Source organism: Salmo trutta, chromosome 39, assembly GCF_901001165.1.
Source record: "Salmo trutta chromosome 39, fSalTru1.1, whole genome shotgun sequence".
In the NCBI taxonomy this organism is placed as follows: domain Eukaryota; kingdom Metazoa; phylum Chordata; class Actinopteri; order Salmoniformes; family Salmonidae; genus Salmo; species Salmo trutta.
In genome coordinates this window covers 21,380,457-21,396,513 of record NC_042995.1, presented here as the reverse complement: position 1 = coordinate 21,396,513, position 16,057 = coordinate 21,380,457, and the positions used below count along the sequence as shown (strand labels likewise).

At 44.2% G+C, this 16,057-nt stretch overlaps 1 protein-coding gene across 1 annotated transcript in view; it reads left to right on the top strand.

Moving 5' to 3' along the window:
* The window catches only part of LOC115179681 (parathyroid hormone 2 receptor-like), a 53,747-nt gene extending 37,905 nt beyond the window's left edge, over positions 1-15,842 (top strand). Inside the window, exons 10-13 of the mRNA XM_029741356.1 lie at positions 4,827-4,921; positions 6,936-7,074; positions 14,462-14,503; positions 15,194-15,842. Of these exons, the coding sequence (XP_029597216.1) occupies positions 4,827-4,921; positions 6,936-7,074; positions 14,462-14,503; positions 15,194-15,571 (654 nt within the window). The 3' untranslated portion in view covers positions 15,572-15,842. The remainder of the gene's footprint in view (positions 1-4,826; positions 4,922-6,935; positions 7,075-14,461; positions 14,504-15,193) is intronic.
* Positions 15,843-16,057: the final 215 nt, after the last annotated feature.

The window sequence follows — 16,057 nt, the reverse complement described above, 5'->3', positions numbered from 1 at the left end:
AGGCAAGTTGAGAACAACTTCTTTACAACTGCGACCTGGCCAAGATAAAGCAAAGCAGTTCGACACATACAACAACACAGAGTTACACATGGAGTAAAACAAACATACAGTCAATAATACAGTACAAAAACAAGTCTATATACTATGTGAGCAAATGAGGTGAGATAAGGGAGGTAAAGGCAATCAAAAAGGCCACGGTGGCGAAGTAAATACAATATAGCAATTAAAAATGTGCAAAGTAGAAAGTAGAAAGACTGGGGTGCAAGGGAGCAAAATAAATAAATAAATACAGTAGGGGATGAGGTAATTGTTTGGGGGTGCCACAGTTTACAGTCTAACCAGACACCTAGGTATTTGTAGTTGTCCACATATTCTAAGTCAGAACCGTCCAGAGTAGTGATGCTGGGCGGGCGGGCAGGTGTAGGCAGCGATTGGTTGAAGAGCATGCATTTAGTTTTACTTGTATTTAAGAGCAGTTGGAGGCTACGGAAGGAGAGTTGTATGGCATTGAAGCTCGTCTGGAGGGTTGTTAACACAGTGTCCAAAGAAGGGCCAGAAGTATACAGAATGGTGTCGTCTGCATAGAGGTGGATCAGAGACTCACCAGCAGCAAGAGCGACATCATTGATGTATACAGAGAAAAGAGTTGGCCCAAGAATTGAACCCTGTGGCACCCCCATAGAGACTGCCAGAGGCCCAGACAACAGGCCCTCCGATTTGACACACTGAACTCTATCGGAAAAGTAGTTGGTGAACCAGGCAAGGCAATCATTTGAGAAACCGAGGCTGTTGAGTCTGCTGATGAGGATGTGGTGATTGACAGAGTCGAAAGCCTTGGCCAGGTCAATGAATACGGCTGCACAGTATTGTTTCTTATCGATGGTGGTTAAGATATCGTTTAGGACCTTGAGCGTGGCTGAGGTGCACCCATGACCAGCTCTGAAACCAGATTGCATAGTGGAGAAGGTACGGTGGGATTCGAAATGGTCGGTAATCTGTTTGTTAACTTGGCTTTCGAAGACCTTAGAAAGGCAGGGTAGGATAGATATAGGTCTGTAGCAGTGTGGGTCAAGAGTTTCCCCCACTTTGAAGAGGACGATGACCGCAGCTGCTTTCCAATCTTTGGGAATCTCAGATGACACAAAAGAGAGGTTGAACAGGCTAGTAATAGGGGTTGCAACAATTTTGGTAGATCATTTTAGAAAGAAAGGTTCCAGATTGTCTAGTCCGGCTGATTTGTAAGGGTCCAGATTTTGCAGCTCTTTCAGAACATCAGCTGGCTGGATTTGGGAGAAGGAGAAATGGGGAAGGCTTGGGCGAGTTGCTGTGGGGGGTGCAGTGCTGTTGACCGGGGTAGGGGTAGCATGGCCAGCCGTAGAAAAATGCTTATTGAAATTCTCAATTATAGTGGATTTATCGGTGGTGATCGGTGGAGTTTCCTATCCTTAGTGCAGTGGGCAGCTGGGAGGAGGTGCTCTTATTCTCCATGGACTTATTGGCCTAGTGACTCCCTGGTGTACAGTATACCTGTCCCTGCTCCCTAGTGGCCTAGTAACTCCCAGGTATACAGTATACCTGTCCCTGCTCCCTAGTGGCCTAGTGACTCCCTGGTGTACAGCATACCTGTCCCTGCTCCCTAGTGGCCTAGTGACTCCCAGGTGCTCTTACTTGGCCACCAACACTCTGACTGACACCACTAGCTCAGTCTCAGCAGAGATAAATACATTTGCATCTCTTTCAATGCTATTGCTATTAACCAGCCGCATGAGGTGGACCAAGGACTTAGGTTATTCTAATGAAATCAAAGTGGACTACAGGTTACAGCCCTGTCTTTTGATTAAAATGCAATCTCATCCAAACCTTTGATACAAGTTCAATGATATCATGGTAGAAATGTCATGATTAGAGATAATGGTGAGGGAGTACATTTGAAAATCTGTGTATCGATGCCCAGAATCTTGTTTCTTTATTGAGTCCAAAATGACAGAGGGTTGGAGTGGGGATTGAAACCTGGTGTCTGGTGGGGAGAGGAATATGTGTCACTGCCGGGAGCAAGACCACCGGCACTGCATAGTTCTTTTTTCTCTCCAGACTCCAGAGAGTGAGAATGCCAAAGCAGTCAGTCAGACCTTTAAAATGATGTGCTGATAGAGCCTCTCCTTCTAGTATTATTAGTGGGTTTAGTTAAGTAGGAGTTTCAGAGGACAGACTGACTGGCGGACATCTACTCCTCAGGGACCCAGTGCAGATCCAGACAGTCAGACTGTGTGGACCAGAGTGAATCAGAGTGCAGCTGCAGGCTAAGCCTTCAGTTCCCTCTGTCTCTGTCATATTTCATGCTGCAAAAGAGAATATATTTGATTCCCCAATAGGGTTGTAAAATTCTGGTAATTTTCCCAATATTCCCTGGTTTTCCCAAAAACCTGGTTGGGAGGTTTCTGGTTTTCCCGCTTATTACATCGTGATTCGGGAATCATCCAACCAGGATTTCTAGAAAACCTGGGAATTTTGGGAAAATAATCTGAATTTTGTAACTCTATTTCCCAACCTATTAAGTGACAATGCAATATGTGAAATTGTAATAGATTCACATTGATTTCATGTTATTTGATGCCTGCATGTGTCAGTTCTGGCCCATTACAATACATTTGGACCATAAGAACATTGTCTCATTGCATCAATCTGACTATGTCACCTACAGAACGGTAGAACTACTACAATGAGACAATCTGACCATGTCACCTACAGAACTGTAGAACTACTACAATGAAACAATCTGACCATGTCACCTACAGAACGGTAGAACTACTACAATGAGACAATCTGACCATGTCACCTACAGAACTGTAGCCCTACTACAATGAGACAATCTGACCATGTCACCTACAGAACGATAGAACTACTACAATGAGACAATCTGACCATGTCACCTACAGAACGGTAGAACTACTACAATGAGACAATCTGACCATGTCACCTACAGAACTGTAGCCCTACTACAATGAGACAATCTGACCATGTCACCTACAGAACTGTAGCCCTACTACAATGAGACAATCTGACCATGTCACCTACAGAACGGTAGAACTACTACAATGAGACAATCTGACCATGTCACCTACAGAACGGTAGAACTACTACAATGAGACAATCTGACCATGTCACCTACAGAACGGTAGAACTACTACAATGAGACAATCTGACCATGTCACCTACAGAACGGTAGAACTACTACAATGAAACAATCTGACCATGTCACCTACAGAACGGTAGAACTACTACAATGAGACAATCTGACCATGTCACCTACAGAACGGTAGAACTACTACAATGAAACAATCTGACCATGTCACCTACAGAACGGTAGAACTACTACAATGAAACAATCTGACCATGTCACCTACAGAACTGTAGAACTACTACAATGAGACAATCTGACCATGTCACCTACAGAACTGTAGCCCTACTACAATGAGACAATCTGACCATGTCACCTACAGAACTGTAGCCCTACTACAATGAGACAATCTGACCATGTCACCTACAGAACGGTAGAACTACTACAATGAAACAATCTGACCATGTCACCTACAGAACGGTAGAACTACTACAATGAGACAATCTGACCATGTCACCTACAGAACGGTAGAACTACTACAATGAGACAATCTGACCATGTCACCTACAGAACGGTAGAACTACTACAATGAGACAATCTGACCATGTCACCTACAGAACTGTAGCCCTACTACAATGAGACAATCTGACCATGTCACCTACAGAACGGTAGAACTACTACAATGAGACAATCTGACCATGTCACCTACAGAACTGTAGCCCTACTACAATGAGACAATCTGACCATGTCACCTACAGAACTGTAGCCCTACTACAATGAGACAATCTGACCATGTCACCTACAGAACGGTAGAACTACTACAATGAAACAATCTGACCATGTCACCTACAGAACGGTAGAACTACTACAATGAGACAATCTGACCATGTCACCTACAGAACTGTAGCCCTACTACAATGAGACAATCTGACCATGTCACCTACAGAACTGTAGCCCTACTACAATGAGACAATCTGACCATGTCACCTACAGAACGATAGAACTACTACAATGAGACAATCTGACCATGTCACCTACAGAACTGTAGCCCTACTACAATGAGACAATCTGACCATGTCACCTACAGAACTGTAGCCCTACTACAATGAGACAATCTGACCATGTCACCTACAGAACGGTAGAACTACTACAATGAAACAATCTGACCATGTCACCTACAGAACGGTAGCCCTACTACAATGAGACAATCTGACCATGTCACCTACAGAACTGTAGCCCTACTACAATGAGACAATCTGACCATGTCACCTACAGAACGATAGAACTACTACAATGAGACAATCTGACCATGTCACCTACAGAACTGTAGCCCTACTACAATGAGACAATCTGACCATGTCACCTACAGAACTGTAGCCCTACTACAATGAGACAATCTGACCATGTCACCTACAGAACGGTAGAACTACTACAATGAAACAATCTGACCATGTCACCTACAGAACGGTAGCCCTACTACAATGAGACAATCTGACCATGTCACCTACAGAACTGTAGCCCTACTACAATGAGACAATCTGACCATGTCACCTACAGAACTGTAGCCCTACTACAATGAGACAATCTGACCATGTCACCTACAGAACGGTAGAACTACTACAATGAGACAATCTGACCATGTCACCTACAGAACGGTAGAACTACTACAATGAGCACTGAATCATGCTTGCTTTGTTTTGATTTTCAGCTCAACTTTATTTTGTTTGTGAATATTGTGAGAGTGCTGGCCACAAAAATCAGAGAGACAAATGCTGGGAGATATGACACTTGGAAGCAATGCAGGTAGGGTTGATGTCTCATTAGTGCCTTGTTGCTTTAGTCAATCTCATTTATGTGATTTTGCAGGAAAAAACATTAGATACTGTAAATACCGCTTTTCAGTAAATTTGCCTTTTATATAAATATCTTATTCTAAATGTGCCTTTGAGTTGAATCATTTTCTTTTATATTCATGATCCATGTGTTTGTGTTCACAAACCTTTCACGTCATTTACTGAGGCTGAGGATACAGGCTGTGTTATGAATTTAAAGCAGGTTCATCTGTGTTATCACCCTGATGAAGGCAGCTTAGCTGTTGAAATGTTGGGATTTATTAAATGTATTGCATCGTAGCCATGAGAGAATGTATATTTTATTTTCTAATATGTGTATTGGAAAAGATGAGTTGAACATGACTCCCATAATGCATTGCGGTCAGGCAAAAAGCTGCTTTTTACGCCAATACTCAGTCTGAACCAGGTGTTTGATGTGTTTGATACCATTCCATTAACTCCGTTCCAGCCATTATTATGAGACGTCCTCCCCTCAGCAGCCTCCACTGGTCTATTAAACCCAGTTGTGGGCGGCGGGTAGCCTAGCGGTTAAGAGCGTTGGGCCAGGAACTGTTTCGGGAGAGAACATTCCGTGGCTGGGGTGAGTGGGGTCCTTGATGATGCTGCGGGATGCTGCTGGACTTCCTGACTACTCTGTTCACTGCAGAGGTTGACAGCTCAGTGTCCCAGCTGCAGTGTTTGCACATGCTCTTCTCATATCTAAGTGCAAGACACATTTTGACATGCTGTGAAGCCATCCGTATAGGGCTGCCTGAGTCTTTGTTTAATTCCCACTCCTGTCTGGGGTAATGTGTTGGTTGGCAGGTCTGTGCCAAGGCTGAAGGCTGAGGGGATAACCCTCCTGTCAGTCATTAGTAAACAGACATGACATCAGATCCAGGTTGCCTCTTGAGCCGTTCCATTCCCACAGGTGTAGATAGGATTATCAGTGATAGTCCTATGGTCAAAAGTAGTGCACAATATATGGAATAGGGTGCCATTTGGGATGTAGACTGTTTTCCTCTTGCTCTCTCCCTCTCTCTACTTCATCTAACTCTTTCTCTAGCTGTGATTTATTCCATTTAAAAAAACTGCTGAGTGTCTTTGAACAATTTAGATGCAAAGGTTGGCTCGATATTGATGTTAACGTGCAGATTGCAATGTGTAATCATCCTTGGCTATTGACATTTGTATCACAAATCTATTGAGGGGATTGTTTTTGGAAAGTGCTCAAGGGAGTAGTGCTTGACTCGGGCCGGAGCTCACCGGAGCGGAGTACCGGCACCTCAAATGTTCTTCTGCTTGAGCTCCTCTTCCTCTTATAGAATATTACCTCAAACTTAATGCGGAACCCCTGCACCTAAATGTAAACAATACCGGCACCCAAAATGAGTACCAGCATATATCTCAGTCCAAGTCAAGCACTGCAAGGGACTGTCAGATAAAGATGGCTGCCAAGAAGTTCAATTATTTTAGCTCGATGCCAGCTGCATGTGGTTTAGCTTGACCCATGTCTTTTCCATCCTGTCCCTCTCAAACCCCATCACCACCACATGCACTTTTCCAGACACGAAACGCATGCACTTTTCCAGACACGAAACGCATGCACTTTTCCGGACACGTAACGTACGCACTTTTCCGGACACGTAACGCACGCACTTTTCCGGACACGTAAATACATGCACTTTTCCAGACACATATCATGGACAGTACGCTTTCTCATACAGCCTAATGCAGGGGTGTCAAACTCAATCCCTTGTACTTGATTGATCAATCATTCATTGGTCATTGATTAAGAACTCCCCTAAGCCAGTTGTATTGATCTTAAATGGACACAATTCGAATGGAAATAACAAAAATCAGCAGACATAGCCCTCCAGAAATTGTTTTTGCCACCCCTGGCCTAATGTTTTGTATTGTATTAGATTTTTGTCTGATGCTGCACAAAGGATTCCCTCAATAGTGTTCTACTGTCCCTTTCACAGGAAACTGGCTAAGTCCACTCTAGTGCTGGTGCTGGTGTTCGGGGTCCACTACATAGTGTTTGTGGGCATGCCACACTCGTTCAAAGGGGTCGGATGGGAGGTCCGAATGTACTGTGAGCTCTTTTTCAACTCTTTCCAGGTGCTCGCATTCACCCCAATTGGGGATCCTGCTTTGTATTGCATGTAAAATACACATTTACATAAGTATTCAGACCCTTTGCTATGAGACTAGAAATTGAGCTCAGGTGCATCTTGTTTCCATTGATCAACCTTAAGGTGTTTCTACAACTTGATTGGAGTCCACATGTGGTAAGTTCAATTGATTGGACATGATTTGGAAAGGCACATCTGTCTATATTGGCTCCCACAGTTGACAGTGCATGTCAGAGCAAAACCCAAGCCATGAGGTCGAAGGAATTGTCCGTAGAGCTACAAGACAGGATTGTGTCAAGGCACAGATCTGGGGAAGGGTACCAAAAAATGTCTGCAGCATCCCCAAAAACACAGTGGCCTCCATCATTCTTAAATGGATAAAGTTTGGAACCACCAAGACTCTTCCTAGAGCTGGGCCCCCGGCCAAACTGAGCAATCACGGGGAGAAGGGCCTTGGTCAGGGAGGTGACCAAGAACCCAATGGTCACTCTGACAGAGCTCCAGAGATTCTCTGTGGAGATGGGAGAACCTTCCAGAAGGACAGTCATCTCTGCAGCACTCCACCAATCAGGCTTTTATGGTAGAGTGGCAAGATGGAAACCACTCCTCAGTAAAAGGCACATGACAGCCCGCTTGGAGTTTGCCAAAAGGCACCTAAAGGACATGAGAAATGAGATTCTCTGGTCTGATGAAACCAAGATTGAACTCTTTGACCTGAATGCCAAGTGTCACATCTGGAGGAAACCTGTCACCATCTCTACGGTGAAGCATGGTGGTGGCATCATCATGCCTTTCACATTAATGGCGCCGGAGGAGATGGCTGCCATTTTACGGTCCCCTAACCAATTGTGCTATTGTGTGTGTTTTTTTGCGTTATTTGCAACTTATTTTATACATCATATTTCTGCCACCATCTCTTATGACCGAAAAGAGCTTCTAGAAATCAGGACAGCGATTACTTACCCCGTACTGGAAGAATATTTTTTCAATAACGAGTCAGACGCGAAGAATTTACTCCAGATACCCGACAAGGTCCTCATCCCCGTCATTCGCAGGAGAAAGAGACGGAGATATTGGGGACATAGGTCTGGGTGCCTTGTAAGGATCTGACGGCGAGTGGGTAATCTGCCTTTACCATCGGTCCTATTAGCCAATGTACAATCATTGATAATAAAATAGATGAGCTACGAGCACGTATATCCTACCAACGGGACATTAACTGTATTATCTTATGTTTCACAGAGTCATGGCTGAACGACGACATGAATAACATATAGCTGGCGGGTTTTACGCTTTTTCGGCAGGATATAGAACAGGTGCCTCTGGTAAGACAAGGGGTGATGGTCTATGTATAGTTGTAAACAACAGCTGGCGCGCGAAATCTAAGGAAGTCTCGAGGTTTTGCTCGCCTGAGGTAGAGTATCTCATGATAAGCTGTAGACCACACTATTTACCAAGAGAGTTTTTATGTATATTCTTCGTAGCTGTCTATTTACCACCACAAACCAATGCTGGCACTAAGACCACACTCAATGAGCTGTATACGGCCATAAGCAAACAGAAAAACGCTCATCCAGAAGCAGCTTTCCTAGTGGCCGGGAACTTTAATGCAGGGAAACTTAAATCTGTTTTACCTCATTTCTACCAGCATGTTAAATGTGCAACCAGAGGGAAAACAAACTCTAGACTGCCTTTACTCCATACACAGAGACGTGTACAAAGCTCTCCGTCGCACTCCATTTGGCAAATCTGACCATAATTCTATCCTCCTGATTCCTGATTACAAGCTAAAACTAAAGCCGGAAGCACCAGTGACTCGGTCAATTAAAAAGGGGTCAGATGAAGCAGATGCTAAGCTACAGGACTGTTTTGCTAACACAGAATGGAATATTTTCCGGGATTCTTCTGATGGCATTGAGGAGTACACCACACCACATGTACTTACATACCCCAACCAGAAGCCATGGATTACAGGCAAAATACGCACTGAGCTAAAGGGTAGAGCTGTCGCTTTCAAGGAGCGGGACTCTAACCCTGAAGTTTATAAGAAATCCCGCTATTCCCTCCGACGAACCATCAAACATGCAAAGCATCAATACAGGACCAAGATTCAATCGTACTACACCGGCTACGATGCTCATCGGATGTGGCAGGGTTTGCAAACTATTACATACTACAAAGGGAAGCACAGCCGCGAGCTAAATTACTTCTATGCTCGGTTCGAGGCAAGTAACACTGAAACATGCATCAACTGTTCCGGACGACTGTGTGATCACGCTCTCCGTAGCCGATGTGAGTAAGATCTTTAAACAGGTCAACATTCACAAGGCAGCAGAGCCAGAAGGATTACCAGGATGTGTACTCCGAGCATGCGCTGACAAACTGGCAAGTGTCTTCACTGACATTTTCAACCTGTCCCTGACCTGAGGCTATAATACCAACATTTGTCAAGCAGACCACCATAGTCCCCGTGCCCAAGAACACTAAGGTAACCTGCCTAAATGACTACCGACCTGTAGCGCTCACCTCTGTAGCCTTGAAGTGCTTAGAAAGGCTGGCTCATATCAACACCATTATCCCAGGAACCCTAGACCCACTCCAAATTGCATACCGCCCAAACAGATCCACAGATGATGCAATCTCTATTGCACTCCACACTGCCCTTTCCCACCTGGACAAAAGGAACACCTACGTGAGAATGCTATTCATTGACTACAGCTCAGCGTTCAACACCATAGTGCCCTCAAAGCTCATCACTAAGCTAAGGACCCTGGGACTTAACACTTCCCTCTGCAACTGAATCCTGGACTTTCTGTTGGGCCACCCCAGGTGGAAGGGTAGGAACAACACATCTGCTGCGCTGATCCTCAACACGGGGGCCCCTCAGGGATGCGTGCTTAGTCCCCTCCTGTACTCCCTGTTCACCCATGACTGCATTGCCAAAGACAACTCCAACACCATCATTAAGTTTGCTGACGACACAACAGTGGTAGGCCTGATCACTGACAACGATGAGACAACCTATAGGGAGGAGGTCAGAGACCTGGCAGTGTGGTGCCAGGATAACAACCTCTCCCTCAACGTGATCAAGACAAAGGAGATGATTGTGGACTACAGGAAAAGGAGGACCGAGCACGCCCCCATTCTCATCGACAGGCAAGTTGAGAGCTTCAAGTTCCTTGGTGTCCAAATACACCAAGACAGTCGTGAAGAGGGCACGACAAAGCTTATTCCCCCCAGGAGACTGAAAAGATTTGCCATGGGTCCTCAAAGTTGCAGCTGCACCATTCGAGAGCATCCTGACGGGTTACATCACTGACTGATATAGCAACTGATTGGCCTCCAACCGCAAGGCACTACAGAGCATAGTGCATACGGACCAGGACATCACTGGGGACAAGCTTCCTACCATCCACGACCTCTATTTTTTTTTACATTTTTACATTTTAGTCATTTAGCAGACGCTCTTATCCAGAGCGACTTACAGTAGTGAATGCATACATTTACATTTTACATTTTACATTTTTAGTCATTTAGCAGACGCTCTTATCCAGAGCGACTTACAGTAGTGAATGCATACATTTCATACAATTTCATACATTTTTTTTTTTCCTGTGCTGGCCCCCCGTGGGAATCGAACCCACAACCCTGGCGTTGCAAACACCATGCTCTACCAACTAAGCCACAGGGAGCCCCCTGGGAGCCCCCTCTATACCAGGCTGTGTCAGAGAAAGGCCTTACACTCCAGCCACCCTATTCATAGACTGTTCTCTCTGCTACCGCACGGCAAGCGGTACCGGAGCGCAAAGTCTAGGTCCAAAAGGCTCCTTAACAGCTTCTACCCCCAAGCCATAAGACTCCTGAACAGCTAATCAAATGGCTACTTTTACGCTGCTGCTACTCTCTGTTTATTATCTATGCATAGTCACTTTAACTCTACAGTGGGGGGGAAAAGTATTTGATCCCCTGATGATTTTGTACGTTTGCCCACTTACAAAGAAATGATCAGTCTATAATTTTAATGGGAGGTTTATTTGAACAGTGAGAGACAGAATAACAACAAAAAAATCTAGAAAAACGCATGTCAAAAATGTTATAAAATGATTTGCATTTTAATGAGGGAAATAAGTGTTTGACCCCTCTGCAAAACATGACTTAGTACTTGGTGGCAAAACCCTTGTTGGCAATCACAGAGGTCAGACGTTTCTTGTAGTTGGCCACCAGGTTTGCACACATCTCAGGAGGGATTTTGTCCCACTCCTCTTTGCAGATCTTCTCCAAGTCATTAAGGTTTCGAGGCTGACGTTTGGCAACTCGAACCTTCAGTTCCCTCCACAGATTTTCTATGGGATTAAGGTCTGGAGACTGGCTAGGCCACTCCAGGACCTTAATGTGCTTCTTCTTGAGCCACTCCTTTGTTGCCTTGGCCGTGTGTTTTGGGTCATTGTCATGATGGAATACCCATCCACGACCCATTTTCAATGCCCTGGCAGAGGGAAAGAGGTTCTCACCCACGATTTGGCAGTACATGGCCCCGTCCATCGTCCCTTTGATGCGGTGAAGTTGTCCTGTCCCCTTAGCAGAAAAACACCCCCAAAGCATAATGTTTCCAGCTCCATGTTTGACGGTGGAGATGGTGTTTTTGGGGTCATAGGCAGCATTCCTCCTCCAAACACGGCGAGTTGAGTTGATGCCAAAGAGCTCCATTTTGGTCTCATCTGACCACAACACTTTCACCAGTTGTCATCTGAATCATTTAGATGTTCATTTGCAAACTTCAGACGGGCATGTATATGTATTCTTGAGCAGGGGGACCTTGCGGGCGCTGCAGGATTTCAGTCCTTCACGGCGGAGTGTGTCACCAATTGTTTTCTTGGTGACTATGGTTCCAGCTGCCTTGAGGTCATTGACAAGATCCTCCCGTGTAGTTCTGGGCTGATTCTTCACCGTTCTCATGATCATTGCAACCCCACGAGGTGAGATCTTGCATGGAGCACCAGGCCGAGGGATATTGACAGTTATTTTGTGTTTCTTCCATTTGCGAATAATCGCACCAAATGTTGTCACCTTCTCACCAAGCTGCTTGGCGATGGTCTTGTTGCCCATTCCAGCCTTGTGTAGGTCTACAATTTTGTCCCTGACATCCTTGGAGAGCTCTTTGATCTTGGCCATGGTGGAGAGTTTGGAATCTGATTGATTGATTGCTTCTGTGGACAGGTGTCTTTTATACAGGTAACAAGCTGCGGATAGGAGCACTCCCTTTAAGAGTGTGCTCCTAATCTCAGCTCGTTACCTGTATAAAAGACACCTGGGAGCCAGAAATCTTTCTGATTGAGAGGGGGTCAAATACTTATTTCCCTCATTAAAATGCAAATCAATTTATAACATTTTTGACATGCGTTTTTCTGGATATTTTTGTTGTTATTCTGTCTCTCACTGTTCAAATAAACCTACCATTAAAATTATAGACTGATCCTTTCTTTATCAGTGGGCAAACGTACAAAATCAGCAGGGGATCAAATAATTTTTTCCCCCACTGTACCTACATCATGTACATATTACCTCAATTACCTCGACTAACCGGTGCCCCCGCACATTGTCTCTGTACCGGTACTCCCTGTACATAGCCTCGCTATTGTTATTTTACTGCTGCTCTTTTAATTACTTGTTACTTTTATATTTTTTACTTAACACTTTTCTTAACAGCATTGTTTTTTAAGAGCTTGTAAGTAAGCATTTCACTGTAAAGTCTACACCTGTTGTATTCGGCGCATGTGACTCATGCTGTGGGGATTTTTCAGGGTCAGGGACTGACACTAGTCAAGATCAAGGGAAAGATGAACAGAGCAAAGTACAGAGAAGTCCTTGATAACCTGCTCCAGAGCGCTCAGGACCTCAGACTGGAACGAAGGTTCACCTTTCAACAGGACAATGATCCTAAGCACACAGCCACGACAACGCAGGAGTGGCTACGGGACATGACTCAATGTTCTTGAGTGGCCCAGCCAGAGCCTGGATTTGATCCCGATCAAACATAGCTCTGCAGCGACGCTCTCCATCCAACTTGACAGAGCTTGAGGATTTGCAGAGAAGAATGGGAGAAACTCCCCAAATACAGGTGTTCCAAGCTTGTAGCGTCATACCCAAGGAGAGTCGAGGCTGTAATCACTGCAAAAGGTGCTTCAACAAAGTACTGAGTAAAGGGTCTGAATACTTATGTAAATGTGATATCTTTTTTTTAAATGTTATACATTTGCTAAAATGTCTAGACCTGTTTTTGCTTTGTCATTATGGGGTATTGTGTGTAGCTTGATGAGGGGGAAAAAGAAATGTAATCAATTTTATTCAAGAGGTCTGAACACTTTCCGAATGCACTTTATAGCCCATTGCTAATAGCTTTAAAACTGTAGAAAGCAATAGTGCTGAGCAATTAGTGCTTTTTGAGGTCAAATCGGTTAAATTATAAAAAAAATAAAAAATGATGAATGCTGAATACTATCAATCACTTAGATCATGTATTTTCAGGTAGAGATACCTCGCGAAGCAACTGCTCCATCCCTCTTGATTGTGCATTCTTCTCTCGGTCTCCGGACAAGTAGGCGCACAATGGATTATGGTCATTGTAGTTAATTACCACTTTGTCTGCTCTAAACTATGTAGAATATTGGCTTGTTGAAAACTACAACTCCCTACTACATTGCACAGTTTGGGCTTGATCTAATTTTTCTCTATTCGAGAAACTAGAGTGAGAAAATGTGCATTGAGCTCACAGAACAAAAAACGGAACGTAATCAAATTCAAATAATTGAACTAATTAGTCAATTATTTGTTTAAAAAAAATAACCGAAATTTCAGTTAATCGTTCAGCACTAGAAAGCAATATTGATACGATTTTAAATGTGAGAATTTGAGCATTATAGCGTAAAGGGACATTTCAATTCTTTCAGATGTTTTCTGACCTCTAATGTAGTCTTATGTCAAGATGAAACCAAATCTCATGACATGTGCAAATCCAACTATGAATAAATGAATGAAAAGATGAGCACCAGATAAAGCCAGGAAAGTAGATGGTGCTCATCTTTTCCATTCATTTGGGATTGAAGTGTATAGCTGGATATACACAACACAACTGATGTCGTGGGACATGGTTTTATCTTAACATTAACACTGCCTTTGAAAAACACTAAAAATACAATCCATTGTCTTTGTTTTTCTTTAAGAGCTCTCTTTCCTGAGCACATCTTGTCGATATTATTCTCCGAAGGTCATGGACACCTCTCATTCGTAGAGAATGTCACGTCATTTATACTGTTAGCGGGAATTTGAGCTTTCAACACATTCCTCTAACCTTCCTCACTTTCATCTCTTCGCAGGGTTTCTTCGTGTCCATTATCTACTGCTACTGCAATGGAGAGGTGAGTACTGTTCACCAGACCCGGCCAGAAGGTTTAAGGTCTTCTCCACTCTAGAGCTGCTGCGTTCAAGAATCTATCATGCTGGACTCTCTAATTAAACCAAAGTCTCATGCTCATTTGTTGCCCATTTATAAGTGTTCTAGGAACTAACCATAATGAGAGAGCGAGGGGGGGAGATGTTATTAGAACTAATGGAACTTAGTGATGTAATTTATTAGAACAATAGAACACTCATGCTGTGCGTACGCATTGTACCCATCAGTGATACAATACTTCAAACCGTGATACAATACTTCAAACCCTGTTTGTGGGTAAGTAAGTAGGCTACCAGAAAATACCCATCGTTGCTACCGCATAACTTGCTGGTCAATACCAGGTAAATACCACTGTAAAAACAGTAGCTACTGTAAAATAAAGTGCTACTTTTCCCCCAATAATTTCTACATTTATTAGTCCTATATACAATATTTAGAGAGTTTGGTCATTTAGAACATAATGTTCCGAGAGCACCCCTACTCTCGTCCATGTTCGTTGCTAAGTGACGCTTCTGGGTTGGGCTGTTTATTTTTGATAGCTTTTAAAACCTCTGAAAAAGTGGTGAAAGCGAATATGACATTTGTTTGCACCACAACACAATAGGAACTTTGGCATTGGCAAAAATAGGTATTCAAATCCTCTTGTTCTCTTCAGGTCCAGGCAGAGATCAAGAAGACCTGGACCCGCTGGAACCTGGTGTTCGACGGGAAGGGACCGGCAGCATGTGCCAACTACCGGTACGGCCTCAACCAGACCACTACCAGTCAGCCCCAGCCGCTGGCCGTGATCTCGGGCACCTCCTCTCTCTTCTCCAGCCACGTGTACCGCAGTAGCCAAGCCAGGCACAGCGTCAGCACCCACACCACCTTGCCCGGCTACGTGTTCAGCAACTCTGAGGTGGATAGCCTGCCCCCATCCATCCTAGAGGAGCCAGACGAGAGAGCCAAACAGGTGGACGACATCTCCCTCCGAGAGTCCTTACCTGTGGTGAATACCAACAGTATAGGAGAGGACTTGGAGGAGACACTGTAGAGAGAGAGTAGAGGGAAAGTGGGAATGTACAGCTGACAACAATTGTGTTTTATATTTTTTGAATGACAGGACAGAGGGAAGGTAGAGCAGGAGATACACAGGAATGAGGGCCACAAACAGAAAGTGGCTGAGACCGAACTCAAGACTCGAATTTGCATCGTCAAGGGAATACGTGGTTCGGAGTCGGCAGCCTTACCACTAGACCAGACTCCGGCAAATATCTTTGATGTTTTGCGGATATGTCACGTTCGTCGTAGGAAGGAGACCAAGGCGCAGCGTGCATATCGTTCCACATCTTTATTAATATGTGAAACTATGCAAGACATACATTAAACAAAACAACAAACCGTGACGACAGAGGTGCAACATGCACTAACTCAAAATAATCTCCCACAAACACAAGTGGGAAAAACAACTACTTAAATATGATCCCCAATTAGAGACAACGATGACCAGCTGCCTCTAATTGGGAATCATACGAAAACC